The sequence below is a fragment of the Canis lupus genome, chromosome 15, assembly GCF_003254725.2.
Source record: "Canis lupus dingo isolate Sandy chromosome 15, ASM325472v2, whole genome shotgun sequence".
Lineage (NCBI taxonomy): Eukaryota > Metazoa > Chordata > Mammalia > Carnivora > Canidae > Canis > Canis lupus.
In genome coordinates, this window is record NC_064257.1 from 12,320,075 (window position 1) to 12,343,964 (window position 23,890).

General features: G+C 48.4%; 1 protein-coding gene across 14 annotated transcripts in view; it reads left to right on the forward strand.

Moving 5' to 3' along the window:
- Window positions 1-23,890, forward strand: part of LOC112642495 (BEN domain-containing protein 5) — a 1,368,880-nt gene that overhangs the window by 1,244,969 nt on the left and 100,021 nt on the right. For all 14 annotated transcript variants that reach the window (XM_049094507.1, XM_035699097.2, XM_025420152.3 and 11 more), the window contains one exon: window positions 7,428-7,542. In XM_049094507.1, the coding sequence (XP_048950464.1) occupies window positions 7,428-7,542 (115 nt within the window). The remainder of the gene's footprint in view (window positions 1-7,427; window positions 7,543-23,890) is intronic.

Here is a 23,890-nt window from a genome sequence, read left to right on the forward strand (position 1 = left end):
CCGTCTGGCTCTTGCCAGGTTCTCTGGCCTAAGCCTCGTTATATCCCTGCCCCACACAACTTAACCCTGAACAGACAACCTTCTTCCCACCAATGGACCTTTGCATCTACTGCTCCTCTGCCCACCCCGTGCCACCTGGCAAACACCTCCCATCTCCCAGTGTTCGAGTACCCGCTGTGGGCCCCCGTCCCACTCCCTTCAGTCTCTGCTTTGCACCTGCAGTGTGATTACCCATGGCCATCGCTACCACCCTGATTTGTTATATATTTGATTTATATTTGTTGCTTCCCTTTAAACCATGAGCTAGTTGAGGCCTAGGGCTGGATCTCTGAGTGTCCTTTGTGCCCTTTTCTACATCTGGAAAATGGGGATTATCTTGTTCATCCCATGGGGCTGTTGTGAGGAACAAATGCCATGTTGGTTCTGGGATTCTAAATCTGAGCTCAGAAAAAGGGGCCTTAAGGTCATACAGCCAGTAAAAAGCAGAAGAGGGCTTTGAGTCTGAGTTTCTCAAGCCTGGACATGTTCTCTTGCCCCACTCAGGAGTGGGAAGTGCTAGAAGGCCAAGCTTGGTGCCTAGAAGAGCACAACACTCTGGGCACCCCACAACCGTTGATGTGCCTTTATAGACGGGAGTGGGGAGGCTCGCTGAAGTGAAGTGGCTTACCCAGGATCACGGTGAATTCCTGGCGGATGTGGCCTGGGCCTCGTCTCTATGACCCTGGTCTTCCTCCTTCCCTATCTCTGTTACTGTCCCTGGAGCCACAATTTGTCCTTTCTCAAGGCAGCTTCAGACTCATCATTCCCCTACTTTGCCAATGAGAGACTGAGGCACAGTCTCCCCGGGGGTGTCTCAGCCCCCTGGAGACAGGCCAGACCACAGTCCCAGAGGGCTGGGCCGGATCCCCTCCCAAGCCCACCTTGTCCTGGAAAGGGCAGCAGGGTCCAGGGCCTAGAAGGACGGCTGAGATACCTTCAGCTCAGTAATGCTTCTTGCGCATTAACTGGCTCAGCGACCTTGAGCAGGGAACAGACATGTGGGGCCTGGTCCTCCCCATCTGCCTGGGAGCACGGTCCTCACAGCCGGGCTGCTGATGCACCTGCTGCTGGGAGCAGAGCAACATCGTGTCATCACAGAACTCTGGAGGGGCGGCTGTAAGGGTGGCAAGACTTTGATTTCCTCAAGGCTCTGCTTGGCAGTCGGATGGCTGATTCTCAGTAACCCCTCGGCTGCCCCAAAGCCCACTCGTGGCCTCTGTAAGGCCAAACTATCCTCTTCCTCCAGCCATGACGTGAAAGGTCAAGGGAGCTCCGGAGCTGCCCTGTAGCAGAGCGTGTGTGAGCACATTCTCTGGAGCCAGCCTGCCTGACACTGAATCCCAGCTCCCCCATGTAGTACGGTGTGACCTTGGGGACATTTCATAACCTCTCTATGCCTCAGTTCCTTTATCTTGAAAGGGGAAGTGACAATAGAAACCCTGCCTCATAGGGTTCTTGTGAAGATTAAATGACATTTAGGACAGTGTCTGGAATACAGGAAGTGCTAAATAAGTGTTCCTGTGGAGCACCTAGTGGGTGTCAGGTACAGTTCCCCTGACGCTACAGGGTCCCCAAACCTGGGTGTGTGGCTTCTGTGCCGTGCACCCCAGCCCACCTCCTTCCATGCTGCTTTCCTGAGAGAGCCGTTAGCGGAACCCGCCTCACTTCTGCACCAGGAGGACTGGGTTGCAGGCCAGAGCTTAGGCCAGGACTAGACCTCAGGTATCTGATTTCTGGTTGGGGGAATGTTCTTTCACTGAAGCTGGGGCTGTTGGGACAACTGTCACTGAAAAGTGCCATTTGCAGAATACTTGTCCTCTGCAGATCCTTTGTAATCCAATCAATCAAATCAGCACTTAGGCCCACCAGTGCAGGCAAGGCACCCAGCCTCTGGAGGGCCGCGTGAGGAGGTAGGCAGAGCCAGGGCCTCAGTGTGAGTCTTACCACTCCACTCCTGGTTGAGACCTTTGGCCAGTCCCCAACTCTCAGGGCCTCTGTGTCTTTACCTGCAGGATGGGGGCAGCAATACAGTCCTCAAGGGGCTGCTGTGGGGTTAAGTGAGCCTTGCTGCCACTTGCCAACGTGCCCACTAGGGCCTAGACAATGGAGACGGAGCTGGCCTTCCCTCAGGGAGCTCACTCCACAGGGTTACCCTGGGCAGATGAGGGGAGGGGCCACACACACACACACACACACACACACACACACACACACCATGCACTCACAACCACCAGGACCAAGCACAACCGAAGGTTTCCTACAACAAAGTGGTGACCTTTGCCCCTTCCTCCCTCCCCTCCCCCACTGCTTTCCTCCCACCTCTAATCCCTCACCTAATCTCTCTCTTCTCCTCTCTCTCTCTCTCTCCCTCTGTCCCTTACAGCCACCCATTTTAAGTGTTTAACACCAGCCCACTAAGGGGTTGTCATGGGCTTTTCACCTCCCTGAGCTTCTGTCTTTTCATCTGTGAAACGGTCAGGGTGGGAGGCGGAAGGGTAAGAACCATGACTGTGAGCTTCAGGTTCTTCAGGACCAGAATCCCCGTGATTCCATAAATTGAGGCCCTTGGGCTCGGCTCCAGGCAGACAGGGGCCAGGTCAGGGGAAGGCCTACAGTGGCTGTTGTCATGTGACCCCCACTCTGAGTCCAGCAGAGACCCCCAACTGCCTTGCTTAAAGCCCGGGCTCTTCCCACTGCAACATATTGCCTCTTGGTCGAGGCAACAACAATAAACCTCACACAGAACTCTCTGGAGAGAAAATCATGCAGGCATATATGCAAATCGTTCTACAAATAGACTCCTGACTCTCTGTATTGCCTAAATGGAGAAGGCACCACTTTGAAGCCAGAACTGGATCTGAGTCCCACCTAGGCCCTTGTGAGACGTTCAGCAAATGATGTCGCCACCCTGACTTTGTTTTTCTATCTGTACATGGAGCCAGTGAGATGACAGGTCACCCAGCTAATGAACATACATCACTGGTCCATCTTTACTCATTCAAGTCACAATTACCTACTGAGGATGTTCCCTTAGCCTGGCTCTGAGCCACACGCTGACAAGATGGTGACAGAGATGTAGACCTGTCCTTGCCTCCCAAGGTTCACAGTCTGGAGGGAAGAAAGACTTGAACAGCAGATGCAAGCCTCAATCCCCAAGCCCCTGGGCACAGGAAACAGAACTTTCCCTACTTTTCCATAACTGAGCTTACTTTCCATTTTGAGGCCCCATTGTGCCAAGGACCAGAAACTTCTCCATCATTCAGGGATCAGCTTTCCCCAGGATCGTGTCATTTCAGTGAAGAGTTGTGATGCTCTTGGGGACGGTAGACAAATAATGTCATCATCAGTGTCACCACCCATCCACACCGCTTCCCTGGCACCTGCTCATCCTCATGACTTTCTGGGCCTTGGTGGCTGCAGGTCAGTGCTGTGTCAGACCTGGTTCCTGACTGTAAGCCTCTTTCTGTTCTCTGGCCCTCTGCTCTGTCTGCCCCCCCAACCCCACCCTGTCCACCCCCAGGACACCGGGCCCTCTGTTACTCCCTCCTCCCAAACCGCATTCCCTGCTGTAGTCAGGAGAGCCCAGATCTGCCCCTGTACTGGGCAGTGGTCTCCTGTGCCCTTTATATTCTTCAGCTGGCTTGGCAGGTCCCCATCTAGCTGTTCCCCTTCTCTCTCAACATCCTCTTGTCCCCACCCCTTCATGTCCATTTCCCACGTGCCACTTTGCTTCTACCAACTTACTGAGATCCTCACAACGACTTCCACTGAGATCCTCACAACTCACTGAGATCTTCACAACGAGAGGTTAGGCCACACGGCTGTTCAAACCCAGGTAGTCCAGTTGCAGAGTCTGTGCCTTTAATCACGAAGCTATGTCCCCGAATTGAAGAGCTCTTCACTACCAGACGGGCCTTCTTCTTCGTTGCCTTCCAGGCTTTGTGCGGAATCCCCCTTCCTGGAACACCTGCTCTTGGCATCCTTTCGTCGGGCTCACTCCATTCATCCTTCACATCTCCATTCTCCGCAGCCCCTCCCAGGCCCTCTGGGTTCTCCTGGCTCCCTGGGCTGTTGCTCCCTGAGCCAGTTGCTCCAGTGGAAGTTGCTTTCCCACCATAGACATTCTAGGGCAGGAACCACTTACGTATTTCAGAATGCCAGGTGTATGGTGTGGACCTGGCCCTGTGAATGTTTGTAGAAGGAGTGAAGTTTATAGAAGGGGCACCTGGGTGGCTCAGTGGTTGAGTGTCTGCCTTTGGCTCAGGTTGTGATCCCAGGGTCCCAGGATGGAGTCCCGCATCGGGCTTCCCATAGGGAGCCTGCTTCTCCCTCTGCCTGTATCTCTGCCTCTCTCTGTGTCTCTCATGAATAAATAAATAAAATCTTAAAAAAAAACAAAAAAGAATTAACGATTTTCAGTTCCGTTAACCTTATACTCTGTCAAGGTCAAATGAATTCCTGGGGCCAGTCTATCAATGGGCACTTACTAGGCACCTGCTGAACCAAGTACACTGGGAGAAATAACAATGAATACCTAGTTGGGGTTGCCTGGTGACATTCATCATGACCAAGCTGAGGTCAGCCCAGGCAGGGATCTCTCTGACCTGGCTATAGTTTCGGTTCAAAAGAAAGAACCAAGCAAACTTGTTTACCAAAGGAGCAGAGACTGATCTCAGGAGGTTGATTGTGCCTCCTTGCAGGAAGGAGATTATTTTCCTCACTTGATAGATGAAGATCCTACTACTTTGGAGGAGAGGAAGAAAAAGATGGAAGCCCAGACTGCCAGTTTGGAATGTGTCCTTGGGAATTACTGATTTCTTTCCCCTAACTTTAAGGATGGGAGAAGGCTGGAGTCTTTCTAAAGCTCACAGAGTAACTGAGCCACAACTAGAACCCAGGTTCTCGGATGGCTGGTTGGTTGGCTTCTTCAATTCAACACCCTTGTTCCCAAAGCTCATAGCTAGCAAACTTCACAGACCGACTCTGAGTTCCAAATTCCATTCTGCTTTTTCTACCCTCATTGCCTCCCAATCTCCAATCTCAGGGAGTTGATTAAAACACCTTGCAATTTCCCTGTGCTGTGTCAGGCAGTTCAAGTACAGGTGTTCTAACCCAGTCACACAGCAGTCTTCCTGACCGGACATTATTATCCCTGTATCAAGATGAGAAAACTGGGCAGAGAAAGCTAATAGATTTTCAGTTTATAACCAATTAGGGTCCAAATGCAGGTGTTCTGCTTCCTCAGTCCGTGTGATGCTTTTGGCCTGTGGCCAGGGGTGGCATTTCCTCTCCACTCTTACTTTCTCCAGCATTTCTCCTCATATTCCTCTCCACTAGCCACCTGCGGCCCCTTCCACACACACACAAAAGCCAAGGCTCTCCTCCCAATTTCCTGATCGGTGGGAATGATTCCTGTTGAACTATATCTGACCTCAAGCCAAGAGATGAGTCTAAAACCTCTGCTCTCCTTGCCCTATGCTCACTATGGGAGAGAGAGCTCTGGATGGCTGCAGCTTCTGGCCTGGCTTTGTCTTCTCTCATCCTTTTATTAGCTGCCTAATTGGCAGCCCAATTAATCTGCTCATCTGTGAAGGAGGATGGATCACAATGAGCTACTCCATTTCCAGAAGCCATTCTCTGCCATTCTCTGAAGCAGCGTGGCCAGGCCCTGAGCGCAGGCTGGCTCCTTGATGGAGGGCTGCCCCGGGAGCTGGGGTCAATTAGTGGACAGATTAAGCAATTATTAGCCCCTAACAAGGGCACCTGGCATCATTACCCTGCCTGTTTACTGGCAAACTGCAGTTTTAATATGAAGACCAACAAATAAATTAGGGCATCTGGTCTACTGCCGCGTTGGTTGAGAAGTAAATGATGTCCAACTGGCTTTCGGCTGCCGATGGATTCTGAGCCCTGGCCTAATGAAAAGCCTGAGATGTCCCTCACTGGTCACAGCAGCTCTGGGATGTGCTGGGGAACCATTTATCATTCCAAGAGCTAAGTGCCTGCTGCCGGCACATGGATTGTTCTTGGTTATCCTGCTGCTTCCTCCTGTCTGTCTGTCAAAACACGCTTATCTTTCAGGGCCAGCTCAAAAGCTTCTTTCTCCTCGATGCCTTTCCTTCTCTCTCCAGCAGGAAAGGAGTTCCCTTCTACACTTAGGGAGGGTTGTGCACCCTCCTACTGCTTTCCAGCATTACAGTTATTTCATGGAATGCCAGAGCTCCATTTTGCCAATTTTTTCCCCAGGTCTCTGCAGGTTGAGGACTCAGGTTGTTTCTTCACCCCCTCTCCTGTCAAGCTATGCAGGCTATTGCCAGAAGGAAGCCAACGAGGGCAGTAATAGGCTCAGATTTGCACTTTAAGAAGATCTCTTTGGCTTCATGTTCCACAAGTGGTCTCAGTCATTCAGGCCAGCTGGGGTGGTGGCCTAGGATAGATAAGCAGCAGAGGGACGGAGACACAGGGCAGCTACACTAGATTCAAGGAAGAGACTTGAGGACTGCCTGTTTGAGAGAGGAGAGTCATGGAGAATTCAACGTTTCTCAGTTTGGTGACCTGGAGGCAAGCGTTGGTGACAGTGAGAAGCAGCAAGGACAACAAGCCCCAGAATCTGTGAACAGAGGGTCTTCCAAGTGGGGAAGGGGCAGAGTTGGGATAGTGAAGAGACCTCCCTCTCCTCAGGTGACTTTAACCGAATTCCTGCTGCTCTCTGCTTTCTGGTGTGACCGTCAGCAACAGGAGGGTTTAGATCCCTTGAGTCCCAATGCCATAGTCATCCAATCCAATGTCCACACTTAGACATTAGAGAATATCTCTTAATTCTTTGTTTGGAGTTTTCCTACCTCTCCCCCATCTCTGTCAAAATCTGGGCCCTCCAAAGTAAAACTGAAATGCTCTTTTCTTAGGCGCCTGCACAGTGCTCTATAGCAGGACATGCACTCTCCCGTCTGCCCGTTGGCTTCAACATTAAGTCTTGAACTGTCTCTTGGAAACAGAGCTATAAGTTGTAAAAGTCACCAGGCAACACCTAATTTATAGCCATATACCCATAGTGGTTGACAACTTAGGCCAAAAATTACCTTTGGAGATTTTACTGCTTCTAAGCTGAGGAAAATGTGCTCCCTCCTCCTCCTTTCCTTTTTTTTTTTTTTTTTTTTTTAGATGTTTTATTTATTTCCTCATGAGAGACACACAGAGAGAGGCAGAGACACAGGCAGAGGGAGAAGCAGGCTCCCTGCGGGGAGCCCGATGTGGGACTCGATCCCGGGTCTCTGGGATCACACCCTGAGCCAAAGGCAGATGCTCAACCGCTGAGCCACCCAGGCATCCCTGTGCTCCCTCCTTCTTGAAACATTTTGAGGTTAACCCAGATTCTTCTCTTTCCCTAGGGATCATTGACTTCCTCATAAGCCAGCACCCTATTGCCCATGTCCTACGGGAACACCTGGTCTTCAAGATTGCACCAATGCTCAACCCTGATGGAGTCTACCTGGGAAATTACAGGTGAGGGGTAGGGGAGAAAGCTTGGAAGCTAGTAGTCATGGGATGGTGGGATGGAAGCAGGAGAAAAAGGGGATATATTTTTGAGAAAGAATTTTTGTTTTACCCATGAGTTCATTAGAGGAAGTTTCCCCTTGGTTATTGAGAATGTGGCTAACGAGCCTCGGATGTGTCATGCACAGCCAGCTGAAGTAACTTGCTGAGATTTTCTGGTCAGCTCGTTGAACCAGGAATCAGGAGAGCTAGAATCCGTTTCGGCACCTACTTCCCGTGTAACCTCGGGGAATTCACTTTCCAGTCTGATGCTCAGTTTCTCTTGCATAATGAAGGCAATGATCACACACCTGACAGGACACTGGTGAGAATCAAAAGGAATGGTGGAGACGAATGTGCTTTGCAGAGTATCATATGGTGGTTATAGCAATTACTGTTTTGATTCTGTGTTTCTTCTTGGAGATCATTAATGAAGGAGAGTGGCTTCCCAGGTCATCTGAGCAGCATTTCTCTCTGATGTGGACATACAAGCTCGCTCAAGTACTCACTCATGCCCTCAGACCTTGAACTCTCTTTCTCCCAGCTGAGCACCATAATTTATAGCCTAAAATTTCACTGCCCAGTGGATCATCTGCCAATAGAACATTGAGTCCTCTGAGGTAGTGTTATTATTCTTATTTGACAGTTGAGGCAACAGACTTGCCCCAAGTCGCACAGCCAGTGAACGACTGACTAGTTATCTATCTTCACTGCCCACACTGCACATCTTTAGAGTGAATTAGTCCCACAACCTCAAAGTAACATCCAGCACCTTGCAACTTTTGCATGAGAGGCTCTGTGTGAGCTGATGTCTATTTGCCTCATCTCCCACCCTCCGCTCTTAGAACGGTTGCTCTGGCCACTCAAGGTAAAGCTTAGTTCCCTAGGCATGTCCTGTTGGCCTCTGATTCCTTACCTTCCTCAAGGCTGCCCTGTACCTAGAACCTGCTATCCCTTCCTTATCTTTCTAACTCTAACTCTTCTTCACAACACAGCTCATGTCTCTTCTGAAAACCCCAAACAGAATTAGTTGCTTCATCCTCTAAGCTCCCACAGGCCTGGTTATTGAACAAGACTTATGCCACTGCATGGACTCCACTGGCCTTCAAGCCCACAGAGAGCAGGGACTGAGCCTTCGTTGTCCTTGTGCCCATGATGCCTGGCAGCAGCGATCAGCCCACAGTAGATGCTTAAAAACTATTTGATGGGGGCACCTAGGTGGCTCAGTGGTTGAGCGTCTGCCTTTAGCTCAGGACAAGATCCCAGAGTCCCGGGATCAAGGCCCACATCAGGCTCCCCGCAGGTAGCTTCTCCTCTGCCTATGTCTCTGCCTCTCTCTGTGTCTCTCATGAATAAATAAGTAAAATATTAAAAAAAAACTATTGATGAGTATGAGTGAAGGGATGACTTTATTGATAAAGTAACTAAGGCCTACACATGAGATAGGATTTAGATAAGGTCAGTGGCACAGATTAGAACCCATATTTTTTAATACTCATCCAGGTCCATTTAAACAGAGTTGGTTTCCAGAAGCATGGCAACTGGGTCCAGAGGGGCTTCCCAATACCTATGGGTATCAGTTAGAGAGAGCCCATGGGATGCATGATGCCTTAATTAAAGACAGTTTTGCTTCCTCTCTTAATTGGCTCAAGCAATGGTTCATTAGTGCTGGCAGGTTTTATGGGTTGCTGCAGGCCTGAGAGCAATGCCTTCCCACCTTCCCTGGACAGAATGCACTGTTAGTGGTAATGGTGGTGGAAAGACCATTTGATTTATGTTAACATTTCTGTTTAATTACAAGAGCGGCAGTGGTCAGAAAGAGGTCAATGCTGTCCACTCTACACACTTATTTATGTCAGCATCTGCTGTCCAGGGATGGCACATTGGAAAGAGGTCTATGACCTTGACCAAAATGTCTCCCCTCTCTGGGCTTCCGCTGGCCACTGGGGTGGTGATGCTTTCTATATGTTTTCAAGCTCCTGATTTTCTCATTTGGGGATTTTAGGGTAAAAGAGCTCCAACCCTCAGAAGTGGTTCTCTACTAAGTTTAAACCCTCAACGTTTTCCTAGTGCGAATATGTGTTTCTCATTATAAGAGCTGGAGACAAATCTCTAACCACAGGCATTAATCCTGTTGCTAAAACAGCTCTGAATTGCAACAAAGGGCCTATCAATCATGAGAATTCACTACTAAAGATTTGGAGAAGCTGAAAAATAATAATAAAAACTCAGGATTGAGAGCTTCAAGGTGCCCTAGACGTGCTCCAGGCCAGTCCTCCCTGGCTACAGCAGTGTGTCCCACTGCCTGAGGGCACTTGCCTAGGCATGGCAGGGGAGAAAGGAGTCTGGGAAACACAGAGTTAAGCAAAATTTAATGTGTTCTTTTACAATAAGATCTTTCAGTTCTGAATATGCTAATCACCAGGAATCTCAAGAGGGTGATATAGTACCCCGTGCTGCCCAAAGATGAGTCAAGGAACCCTTTCCCTGTACAGCTTGGTTCCCCCTCCATCCCTCACCTCCTCCAACTGCCACCAACCTCAGTCCCCAGGGTATCAGAGGAGTTTATTAAACTCATCTGGGGAGATACCACTCCAGGAGTTCTGTGCCCGCCCGGTGCCATGCCAAGCACTCATACACTTATTTAATCCTTGAGCAAGTTTGTGAAGGAGGGTGTTCACTGAGATTCCTCTGCTTGCAAATAATGAGAATCTACTCCGATTAGCAAGGAAGGGAGTTGGGGAGGGAGGGAAGGATGCTCGTCAGAAGTCTAGGGCAGGAAACAGAGCTGGAGCTAGGAGGAATGCATGGCAGTGCTAGAATCAGGCTGGCACGCACACCGGCGCGTCGCCAACTCGCTCCCGCTCTTTCACTGCCAACATCCCTGACGGTGTGCAGTCTCCCAGTCCTCAGGGCAGCCAGACGGTCTGCCTCGGGTCGTGTGGCCTGCGAGGAGCAGCCAGGGCCACGGGTCTGCAGTCCTCCCTGGGGCCTGCGCTGCCACGCCAGCCCTGGTGCGGAGGACAAGACACGGGCCTGCCCTCCTGCCCTCCTCCTCCTCCCTCCCTTTTCTTTTTCTACACTAAGGAGACGTGCAACCCAATCTAGGAAGGAAAGGCAGGAGATTTCCGAGGTTTAATCATGTGATTTATATTTAATAAGACAAGTCCCTCTACATAGAGCAAATAGCATTTAAGTGCAGCTGACGGCAGTGCAGCGCTGCAGATGATGTTCTTGACGTGGGGGGCCGCAGCATTTGCTGACCAGCCAGCGGCTCTGCTCCTGGACGCAACCTCTGGGGGCCCTGGGGGGCCCTCTGCAGCTTCCCAGCACCGCCAGTGCACCCCACGGGCGCCCCCACATCCTTAGAGGACGTAACTATACACAGCAATGATGCAGTGGCCTGTAATCATGACACCTGGCAGCTGGACGCTCTGGCTCACTGTCCCCCCCAGTGACACGGGCCTTTTTTTCTGCTCAATCTGAGGCTTATGGCCAGCTCCTGGGAAGACCTTCTCAGAGCCGCGGGGAGGAGAAGGTGGCCTCCCACTGCGCTGTCCCCAGGCATGGGCACCACCCTTCCACCGCCCTGCCCAGCTCTGGCCATCGTGTGTGTATTTACGTAACTACTTGTTACATCATAACATCATCATAAAGATGTTATCATTATGATGATTATGTTATCATCATCATCATAAATGATGACGGCCTCCATCTCAGACAGCAGACTCGTGAAGTCAGGCCTTTGTCCATCGCTGTCCCCAAAGCCCAGAGTGCCCAGCATGGAACGGGCCTTAGATATGTTTTTCCTGGATGGAGAAGTAAATTCAGCTACAATCTCCAGTGTCGGGGGGCTCTGGCCAGATGCCTCCCCTCCTCAACTCTTTTACTCATACCCACATGGCCGCCTAAGCCCGCTCATCTTGATCTTACGCTGGTGGGGCACAAATACGACGATGAGCACCATTACCATTTAGCGCACTCTGGCTTCGCAGCCACATGTTGCTACCATCTAGGACATTATACTTCTAAAGCCTCTTAAAAGGCACATTTGATCTTTACAACAACTCTTCGAGAAAGGGAAGTTAGTTTTTATTATATCCATTTTAGCCTAGGGGAAACTGAGGCTGTGAAGGTGGAGACATGTTCAAAGTCACATGGTGTATCCAGGACTCTCTGGATTCCTGACATGGCCTTTGCCTTACAAGTTGGAGGTAGAAGCAGAGAACTGGTGCTCTACCCTTCCCCACTCTCCTGAGCCTTCTTGTCCTTGGGCGAGACACTTCTCTCCCATGGCCTCAGTTCCTCTCCTTCCCTCATGGAGGAGGAATATGAGGTGGAAGGCATCTTCCATCATTTATTAGTAACACTGGGGCAAGGCTCTGTCAAAAATGGTACGGCTACACCAAGGATGGATGAACTTGCAGACATTATACTATGTGAAATAGGCCAGTCACAAAAAGACAAATACTGTATGATTCCACTTATATGAAGTACTTAGAATAGTCAAAATCACAGAGATAGAAAGTAGAATCACTCGTTACTGATGTAGGAAGCATGTTAGGGTTTGAAGTCAATGGCCAAGAAGGAATTCTTGAGGCATCTTTGATGCAATAAGGTGACTTTATTAAAGCATGGAGAAAGGACCTGTGGGCAGAAAGAGCTGCACTGGGGTCATGAGCAGTGGCCCATTATACACTTCCAAGTGGGGAGGGGATAGGGTAAGTCTGTAAGGAATCTGGAAGCAAGGTTTTCAGGACTTTGAGGGGGCTAGCTATTTTGGGAACAGATAATTTATTGCCATCTAATAAAAACTTAGTCATGAAGCCCTGCAGATGTGCATCGGTGGGTCATATGCTTGGGAGATGATCGCCAACATGTATCTTGGGGGGTAGAGATAAAGGAAGTTTACAAAGGAATTTTTCTATGTTAAAGTAGACTTACAGGGTCCCGGAGGGTCGGGCTAAGATTGCCTTTTGCCCTCAGCAAAGTGTTAACATCAAGGTAGCTGAGTTCCTAGAGGAAGGTCACTTTGCCTGTTTTAAGGACTTGTCAATGGGCTGTAAGTAGTAAGGAAATTTAATTTTTCTTTTGCCCTTGTCTTCTGTATCAGTCACCAAGGGCTAGAGGGAAGGGGGGCATGGGGACACAGGGTTTAATGGGTATAGAGTTTCAGGTTTATAAGACAAAAAGAATTTTGGAGATGGATAGTAGAGATGCTAGCATGGCATTAAGAATGTACTTAGTACCACTGAACTTAAAAATACACTTAAAAATGATTAAGAGGGTAAATTTTATGTGTATGTCACCTTAATAAAAAAAAAAAAAAGTAGGAACGGTACCACTACTGACACCACGTGAGCATCTCCAGAGGGTTCTGAGGCATCTGAAGCCTAGACGTCTTGAGGGATGAATCCTGTAATTTCAGGTGTTACAGAGCCAGGAAGCTGCAGGGCGGCTCCCAGTTGGAAGGCCATCGGGGTAGGGATGAGAGGCCGAGTCGGTCTGCAGCGGAGTCAATTCAGGGGGGTGGCAATTCTCAACGTCCTGCCTCAGACGTGGCTGCCAACACATGTGGCAGCACTTGCGCCCTGTCTCTGCCTCCTCCTCCTCCTCCACCTCTCCCTCCGCTCCCTCCTGTCCCCAGTGCACTGACTTCTTCTTCGGAGCATGTGTAATGCACGAGTTGCCTTGCATTTGAAAAACAGACTCTCCATCTCCATATGACAATATGAAACTCTGTGTTGGGTTTGCATTTCTTAATTAGGTGCTTGTCATTGTGTATTCCATAGAGCCACGTATAAGTAAACAGTCATAGACCTTTGAATAAATTTATTGGTTTTATTTATGTTTCTGGGCATAAAAATCTATAATTACCAGGTACAGCCTCAGTATAACTGGTATTTAATGACAATTACTTTTTGTTACCATAGAAATGAGTCCAAAGTAGTTACCCATAATTTCTCATTTCCCAAACCTCACACATGCTGAATTGCAATATTACCATAGTAATTGCCTATTAGTCATCATAAAATACGCAGTTACCCCCAAAGATAGCAGGATGCTGTGAAATTTCTCATCTTCAGAAAACCTCCGTGCTTCTCGGGAGCGGGGAGGTGGGGGAGACCAATAGACCCCTTGGGGTGGTGCAGAAATGATTCAGCTTTATAGCGTGGCGCCGCAGACCCGCGGTGGAAATGCACACCCCTCCCGCGTGCGGACCCACACCACATCGTGTCTCCGGGCCCTGGTGCTCCTCACGTAGCCAAGGATGCTCCGGTGCCGTAAATCCAATTTAACTAAGGTTTATTGAGGGCCTGCTGAGTGTCAGGCCCTGTGCTGGGCCTTAGGGAAGCAGATGGAAATCAGCAGCCTTTGCCAATAAGAAGCCCAGTGTTTGCACTGGAGGAGCGTGTGTGTGATGCCGCAGAGGCCCAGCTAATGGAGCTAATGCCTAAGTGCCTCCTAACTATGCATTAGACATAGCATCTCATTTAACGCTCGCAACAGCCCGGGCGGGGCGGGGGTGGGGGGCAGCAGTAGAGCCCTGTCTTTCTCATGTGAAAAATGTTTACGTTATAGAACTTAAAACACTGGAACTGAAGAACACGGTAGGACGCTATTTAATCAATACATGAGGAACTACTGAAATCCCTAAGAAAACCTTGAATAAAGTATTAAAAAAATAAAGGACATCTAAAGTTAATTCACAAGGACATTTTTAGAAAGTGGCCAAAAACTAGAGGAGAAAGGATTTTACACAATTCCAGTGAAAATGTAATTTCAAAATGACACTTTTAAGGATTTGTATTAAGTGTGGTTGATACACAGTATTATATCAGTTTCCGCGATTTGACGATTTTTTTTTTTTTATGATAGTCACAGAGAGAGAGAGAGAGAGGCAGAGACATAGGCAGAGGGAGAAGCAGGCTCCACGCACCGGGAGCCCGACGTGGGATTCGATCCCGGGTCTCCAGGATCGCGCCCTGGGCCAAAGGCAGGCGCCAAACCGCTGTGCCACCCAGGGATCCCCGATTTGACGATTCTGTACATTACTCAGTGCTCAGTTTAACTGTAGTCACCGTCTACCCACATGCGTTATTACAAATTATTAACTATATTCCCTAGTCTGTCCTTTTCATGTCCAGGACTTATTTATTTTATAGCTGGCATCTTGTTCCCCTCAATCCCCTTCACCTATCTTGCCCATGCCCTACCCCGGCAACTACCAATTGGTTCTCTGTATTTATGAGTCTATTTCTTTAGCCCCGTTTTCAATACAGAAGGAAGTTGAGGCACAGAGGCAGCAAGGTGCTTGCCTCGGGTCCCCCGGCAGGAAGGGTCAGAGCAGGCTTACGAATCCAGGCAGGCTGACCGACCCTAGCCTACTGTGGATTTCACCTCCTGCTACCTTGTGTCCAGGAATCAAGCAGGGCTTCCCTCTGTCCAGCAGTGATGAGGGTTTTTGAAGGATGGAAGACATATAGGAATCCACCAGCCACAGACAGGAGATGAGAGATGGGCACCACCGAATGTCATTAAGCATGGCAGAGGGTGATGCCAGGCAAGGTGTTTCCAACACACATGCGTGTGCACGGGCGTCCTAACTGGCTGACCTTGCCCACCCCAACCTCCAAAGGAGGAAACATTTTAAACTTTCCAACGTAGGATAGAACATGAAGTCAGCTATGTAAAATGTAAAATGCATGTCAATATTCTGTTTGTTCTTTGATGGCATAAAAACTGCACTTTTCCTCAAGCTCAAAGGGGAAACCAAAGGCCCCCTGCAAGGATCGCGTCACCAAGAGGTCTGACCAACTCATTGTGCCTCCTTCCCACCCCACCACCCACCCCCTCCCCACTCGCTGCCCCTGTCATGGTGCCGTCGGCCTTGGAGTGCTCCACCCAGGGCAGGGATGCCCTCAGCAGTGTCCCTGAGTGATGGCTGGGCCCCACTCTTCCTGTCCACCTTCAGGCCTGGGTGGCTGCCTCCCTTCTAAAGCGTCACCGAGCTGCCAGCTTGGACTGTCAGAAAGTGTTGAGACTCAGGCTAAATCTGCCAGCCCATCCCTCCTGCCTCACCCCTGAAGGATTATCAGGTTTTAGTCTATCTTCTACGTGGTGGCCCTTCAGCTGTCCGAAGACCGCGTGCCCCCCTACTTCCCCACGCTCCACTCCAACCACTGCCGGCTCCTGTTCTCCTGGCTGGACATCCCCCAAGGCCTTATAACTTTTCACACGCGATCTGGAATCCATTCCCCTCCCCGTCCTTCCTGCTGTCCTCTGAACATGCTCCACAGGTTTGTCATTGTCTGCCTTTGAGGCCTAGTGTCCAGGACTGAACAGTTATAATGATGATGACAACGATGGTGACGATGGTCATGATGAATGGCTGCCATCTATCGAAACTCTGGGGCCTGCTACTGTTCTAGGCATTTTGCCTGGGTAGTTCCATTTAATTCCCAGAACAACTCTATCATTATTCTCATTTTACAGGTGAGGAAACTGAGGCATAGAGAGATTAGGAAAGTCTCTTAAGTTCATAGAGCCAGCTAATGGAGTAGAAGGAGTAGGAAGGGGCCATCGCAAGGGAACATACCTCTGATACAGCCCGCACGCACATTGCTTCCTGACATTGAGCTCTCCTCAACCTACCTCTTTGCATTTCTGCTAAGTGACAACTCCCCTGTCTTTTCCTGGAGCCTTACAAGAAGCCTGTGGCATATAGGCAGGGTAGGAGCCACTCTGTCTCTGAACAAAGAGGAGACAAAGCCACAGAGAGGCTAAGTAACTCACTCAAGGTCACACAGTGAGTGAGCCACAGAGTCAAGATGAAGTGCAAGTGACAAGAGGGGCCAGACAGGCCTCACCTCCCAGAAACACTCTCCGGCTTTATGTAACCCGAGCAATGTTTCTAAGGAGGCTGAAAGGACATTGGGGCTGGCAGTGTAATCAGGTGTCTAACCCACAAGTGCACACCGCCAAAACCAATTATTCAAATGAGCTTCCCAGCCAGGTTCCACAGAAGAGTCCAGATGGCTAGATGTCTGTGGAAGCAGCCCCCCATCTCTGTCCCTGCAAGCAGCTGAATAGCATTTCAAAGTTAGAGTTGATAGCAAGTTGATTTTAATAATTGATTCTACAGCAAAGACAGGCCTCTGAGGAGCCAGTAACCCAGAATGAGTGGCTGGGGAGTCTGGAAGAGCAAAACAATAGAACCAAGAACCTTGTCACTTGGGGTCTTAGTTCCTAAACCACCGCTCGCATGGTATTTGTTCTCTATGTCACATCCTCCTCTGGCTCCCTGCGGGCCATCAGCAAGAACCAAACTCTGCAGCCTGGTGTTCAAGCACGCGCAGTGTCCAGGAACTTCCTTCTCAGGCTCCTGTCCCGCTGTCCCCCTTGCTCTTGCACTAACACCCTCCATCTGCTCCTCTTGCCTTCCTACACTCCTTTGTAGGGGCCTAGACCTGCCCACTCTTGCTCACACCTGTGCCTTTGCTGGCACTCGTACTCTGCTTAAGAAGCCTTTCAACTCAATCCTTTCTTCCCCCTCCTCTTTCACCCTATGCCTCCCTCCTCCCCTACTGCTCTCCTGCCGACATTCCCTCAGCACACACACGTACTGTGCAGGGGAATGGAGGTGGGCCTGGCCCTGGGCTTGCCCTCAAGGAGGACGTGTTGTGTGAGGTGAGCCTTGACGGGGAGGGGGAAGAGATTGGCAGCTCGTTCTAAAACAAAGGAATAATGTTAAATAACAGCAGTGTTGGTAACAGTACAACAGGAGGTTCCTCCTAACAGCCCCATGATCCTGTGAGGTGGGTATTATCCTCATATTACAGACAAGGAAGGATGCACATAGCGAGGAAGGTCCCACGATAGTAGGAGAGCCAGACGTCAACCCCAGGTTGCCGCCTGGCAGCCCCAGTGCCTCGCCTTGGCCTTGCTGCTGGGCCCCGAGGGCCCAGAAAGCCTTGGAGAACGCCAAGTGGTCTGACGTGGCCTGGGTGCACGGTCACAGCCACAGACCCCAGTGTAGGGTCACACACGACACAAAGGCACCAGCTAGGAGAGGGCAGGTGGAGGTTGGCAGGCAGCCCAGGCCTGATCAGCCTTGTGACTTGGAGGAGTTACATCAGCCCCCAGGAGGGGGCATCTTCTTGCAATTAGTTCATAGGACGGAAAATGCGTGAGCCTTGCCTGGTATACCGGTTAGGGATACCGCTGAAGAAGCTGGAGGATTATGTGGGGACCAGTGTGTGGAAGACCTTGACAGTCCTGCCAAGATGAAACCATGAGACCAGTTAACATAGGTGCCGCGCTGCTCTCAAGCTAGGCAGTGTCTCCAATATTTTCCGTGGCTTATCTCAATGAATCCTCCGAACCGCCCTCCAAGGTGAGCAAGAGCCACATTGCCCAGATGAGGGCTGAGGCACAGAGAGGCCACACAGCTAACCTGTGGCTGAAGCCAACATCTCGTCCAGGCAGTGTCCACGCTGCCATCTACGCTCCAGAGTCCACCCTCCATCTAAGCCACTTTTCAGGCTTAGACCAAGTGGGGAGGGATCTCACCTACTCCCAGAGCTTGTGAGGACCTAAAGGACTTTTCTCCTCTTTTGTGTTTCCTTTGTCCTTTCTCACTGAAGTTGGAATAGATGATTCCTAGCTGCAAGGGCCAGTGCACTTTAGAAAATGTTCCTGCTTGGGCCTTGCTAATGGTTTTTTTTTTACTCCTTGTCAGTGTTCTTACAGAGGGAAAAATAATCTGTTGGTCCTGGAATGAACTTCCAACTTTACCCTTACATAGCTCTGTGACCTTGGCCTCCATTTCCTGGTCTTTGAGATGTGGGCATTGGGTTTTATGAAATGTTGGGTCATTTAAGTTGGTGACTCTCTGAATTGTTCTAAGTCACAATGTAGAAATCCCCCCCAAGCCTGGTGTTGCTTCCAAGAAGGAGACAGGAGGGAAGGAGACTGAAACCCCAGAGCACATATTCTCCATGGGAAGGGAGAGGGCTCTCCAACAAAACTTCTCTTTGTTCACTAGTGATAAGTTCTGGAAGGAAAGGCCCAGGAATTATTAGGTTACAGATGATCCCTTTTCTGGTGTGATCTGAGTACACCCTTCCCCCAACCCACCACCTGGCCAGAAGGGCCACCATTACCGGGTAGAGATCTTGCTGACCCTTGGAGGTAGGAGGGCCTACCTCGTTCTGCTTCTGCTATGGACCTTGGGAATGTCCAGGGCGGCCTTACATGCACATGCAGTTTGTGCACTGCCCCCAAGGCTCCTGATCAAGGGGCCAGACTGGCTGTGACTGCCCCCAACCCCACGTCTGCCAGAGCAAGTGTACTTCACCACTCAGAAGGGGTACCTGATTGTCAGCTTGGAAGGGGCCATCTTTTGTCCTTTGCATAAAGATACTTTTCATCTTAGCCCCCATTTGAGACCCAGTTTCCCCATTTATTTCTTTTAATATGTGATTATTAGAGAGAGCATGAGCAGGGGACAGGGCAGAGGGACAAGCAGACACCCCACACACACACACACTCAGCGGAGAGCCTGATGCAGGGCTCAATCCCAGGACCCTGAGATCATGACTTGAGCCAAAGTCAGATACTTAATTGACCAAGGCATCCAAGTGCCTCTCAGCTTTCCCACTTAAAAATTAAGGGTGTTGCATATACCCTTCACCTCACATGAGTCCCCTCAATTGGATGCTGACCTGACTCCCAGAACTGCTAAGAGAGAATAGAGTGACAGCTAAGAACATGGGCGTTAGAGCCCATGGGTTCAAGTCTTGCTTCTCTCACTTGTCCTTGCTGGGTTACAGGCAAATTACTAAAGCTTTCTGAGCTTCTCTTTTATACAGTCTAATGGAGAGCTGGCTATGTGTCTGACACTGTACCAGCATGGAAGACTCAATGACAAATGAAATAGATTCAGATCCTGCCCTCCTGGTGCTTTCAGATCTTTGAGAAAAACACACAAATTTGCCCAAGGTCACAAAACTACTCAGTGATAGATCTGGGACTCAAACCCAAGTCTTTGTGACTTGGAACCTATAGTCTTATCTTTTTTTTTTTTTTTTAAGATTTATTTATCTATTTCAGAGAGAGAGAGAAAGAGCACAAGCAGAAGGAGCAGAGGGAGAGAGAGAATCCCAAGCAGACTCCACACTGAGTGTGGAGCCCAAAGCAGAGCTCAACCTCGTGGCCCTGAGACCATGACCTGGGTGGAAACCATGAGCCAGATGCTCAACCAACTGAGCCACCCAGGCACCCTGCTATGTTCTTACCCATTCTCTTTGCCTTTACAGCCCAGGTCACATCCTTGTGATAATCTAAGAGGAAATGTAAGGGAAAAGCTTTAAATATCCTGATGGTGGTGATGGGGAACAGATGTGTTGTACTTATCCCTCTATTCGGGACAAAGGACACTGCCCACCACCCTCCATCTCCACCATAGTAGAGCCCACCCCACCTGCTAAGCATTTTGCAGGAGCTATTGATGACAGACTGTCTGGCTTCTGACACTAGCTAATCAATAGAGCTAGAAGGTGCCTCAGGCCAAGGGCAATTGAATCCCAACCTTTTAGTGGCATTAAATGAAGCAATATTTATTTTGCTTTTGGTGCAAATATACTTAATCCAATCTAGCTTATTGGTAATGCTGAAAAACTGCTGCGTTTGAGAGACAATTGCATGTGTGTCTCATATATCTCTGCCTGTCAATGCCACTCTTCCAAGAGCACACAGCCCCACAGTGCTCAGATGAGATTGAGCTGGAGCCACCAAGCTGTCTTTTTCTCTATCCATTAGAGGAGATGAAAAGGAAATCATAAGGAGGGGAATTAAAATCATAGCTCTCATTCTAGCTGCCATTATTGCAACAAGGATGGGCATGATGCCCTTCACAAGATGGAGCTATTTATTTGTCATTTGAGTAATGTTCTCTGGAGCCATTGTATCTCTGCCATTGGGCAGAGGAGGAAGAGATCAGTAAAGAAAGAGCAGACAGGAGTAGCTTGGGATCGCTTTCATAGGTGATACAACCTCACCATGGCTGGGAGGACCTCAAAAAAAAAAAAAAAAATCACTGGAGACCATCCTGGCATCAATAAAATCTTGGTTCAAATCCCTGATCTGTATCCTAGTAGTTGTCAAGTGACATTTTAAAGGTCAAGTCTCTCTTGGATTTTATTTGTTCATTTATAAAATGAGGATTAATAATAACTACCTTATTTGGTTATTGTGAAAGTGTCTAGCATGTAACAGGTACTTAAATATTTTTCAAAAAACATATTCAAGTAATTACCTAAGCTTTGTTTGCACATCTTCAGGGTATTTGTTCATACACTTGTTCATTTACTCATGTATTCAATAGATATAATGAACCTTCTCTGTACCTGGTAGTAGATAAGTTGGAATAGAGGTGGGCAAGATGACACAAATATATTTCTTGCCCCCACTGGGCTCAGAGTTTAGAAGAAGAAACAAAGATAGTCAATAGTATTTCTAATTCAAGAGAATGAAAGTATATATTATGTAGTTACATATAAATTTGACTTCCGTAAAATTGGATTTTCTAGAATGATCCTAATGTCAAATACTGGGTCTCGTTTTAACCGTAACAAGCTCCATTCATGTCAGAACACAGGTCCTGACTTTGAGCTCAAGCAGAAATTTCATCTCAAAAATAAATAACAGGATAGAAGAGCACCAAGGAGACAGAGACGCAGAGCAGAGACCTAGGGTTTCACACTCAGTGACTCTAAACTGGCAATCATAATATGAGAGCCTGGCATCTGGAGGTCACCTTGTTCATTCCTCTGTCTTTAGGCAGATGATTTGGGTCCTGAAAACATTGAAGAAAAAGAGCTACGTGAGCCTTGCCCTCCTGGTGCTTATAGCCTAGTTAGGGACACAAGCATAATACACTTGTGGCCTGTTAGAAATATGTGTTCCAACCATTCTCATTTTGCTGACCCTGAACATGCCACAGACTCTGCCTGGAATGCCCTCTGAGGCCTTGACTTTTGGTAAATTCCCATCCCTTCTTCAAAGTTCAGAGCAACTTGAGAACCCCTAGAGGCAGAGATTAGGTCCCACACAAATCTCAAATGTTGAAAAATGCATGCATTAATGTTAAAGTATTAGCATCCCTTGACTATTTGGTGTTTCTTTTTACGACTACCAATCCTTTCCCTAGAATATTTTGTTTTCTTGGTATTTTAACTTTATTGGAAATATGTACTTCCTCCAAGTCCCTGCTTTTGGGGATAAAGCCCAATTATTGATCCTTTAAAATCATATAATGATATTCATTGCAGCATTATTTACAATAGCCAGGATATGGAAGCAGCCCATGTGCCCATTAAAAGATGGATAAAGAAGATGTGGTGTATATATACACAACGGAATATTATTCAGCCATAAAAAAGGGTGAAATCTTTGCATCCATGTGGATGGATGTGGCAAATGGAAACATGGATGGAGTAAGAGAGTATAATGCCAAGCAAAATAAGTGGGAGAAAACAAATACCATATGACTTCACTTATATGTGGAATTTAGGAAACAAAACAAACAAGCAAAGGGAAAAAAGAGAGACAAACCAAGAAACAGACTCTTAACTATAGAGAACAAGAGGGCAAGTGGGTAGGCGATGGTCAAATAGGTAAAGGGGGTTAAAGAATGCACTTTTTGTGATGAGCACCGGGTAATGTATGGGATTATTGAATCATTATGTTGTACACCTGACATTAATAAAACACTGAATGTTAACTGACTGGAATTAAAATACTTAAAAAATAAAAAAAACAACAAGGGCAGCCTGTGTGGCTCAGCAGTTTAGCGCCGCCTTCAGCCCAGGGCATGACCCTGGAGACCCGGGATCAAGTCCCACGTCAGGCTCCCTACATGGAGCCTGCTTCTCCCTCTGCCCCTCTCTCTCATTCTCTCTCTCTTTCTGTCTCTCTGTGTCTCTCATGAATAAATAAATAAAATTTTAAAAAACACAAAAACAACAACAACATATAATGTGAGAGCTGGAAGAGACCGCCCTGAGTGAAATACAACCCCCTTATTTTGCAAAGAAGAGCATGGAGTCCAGGGAGGGGAAGTGACTGTCTCAAGATGAGTTAGACATTAGAGGCAAGGCCTGTTCCCCTGCCCCTACCCAGGCAGGGCTCCTGCATCTTTACTAAGGTTTTTCTTTAGTAAATACCCACCTACTGATGGACTGTTACTATTAGAAGTGTTCTTTTAAAAATTAGCTCAAAAAATACCCAGCACAGATACTCACTCACTGAAGAGTCTCACCAATCCTTTAGTTTCTAAAGAGTTCCAGGATTCTTTGAGGGTTGAGTGGCCTTTGAGTGACCAGCCACACTATTTTTATCAGTAGGCTGGATCAAGGTGTTGACCTTTCAGAATCTTTCACCTATAACACCTTCTCTTAGATTTTGAATCTCACTTTTCTGAATGAAAGAGGCTTCCTGGAAGCAGCATGACAAAATGGGAAGACGGAGGGCCCCAGGGCCAATTCACTTGGATTCTAGTTTGGGCCCTGTAGAGCCGATTAGATGACCTTGAAGGAATGGCTTACCTTCTCTGGCTTTCACTGCTTCCACTTGAAAAATGGAATCCACTTGTGGGCCTGGATGGTTGTAAGAACTATGTCATGAGGTTGGAAAATTCTTGGGAAAGAATGAAATGTTCATTCCACAACGAATTCCTCAATGTCTACAATAGTCCAGACTCTTTGTCAAGCACAAGAATACAAACATGAATATCATCCTCACCCTTGAGGAATTCATGGTCCAGTGGGGAAGACAGACTCCATCACTACCATATCTTGTACTGTAGCTCCTCTGATGGGCTGGGTGGGAGGCAAGGCAGCAGGGAGCAATGGATGGCCATGGTTGCAGAGGAAAAGTACCTGTCTTTTACATTTGCAGAGAGTAAGTCAGCAAGCCTTCCGGGAGGAGGTGATATTTAGATTTAGGCAATTTCAACAATACCAGAATCCTCACCACTGCTGCTGTCATCACTGGCTGCCATTTACTCAATATTCATTCTGTTCTGAGGATTCTGCTGAGCCATTATTAGTTCCTGTTCACAATCTGGAAAGTCAAGATTGTTATTCTCATTTTACACATGATAAGACAGAAACCCAAAGGGGTTTTTAGATGCTAGTGAAAGCTGGAAGAGTTCTGTGGGCATAGCACTCAGACCAATGGTTTCACTTACTTGGTGAAAAAAAGCCACTGGAAGTGGACAGTATCAGGGCCTGCTGGAGTTTAGTATAAATTAGCC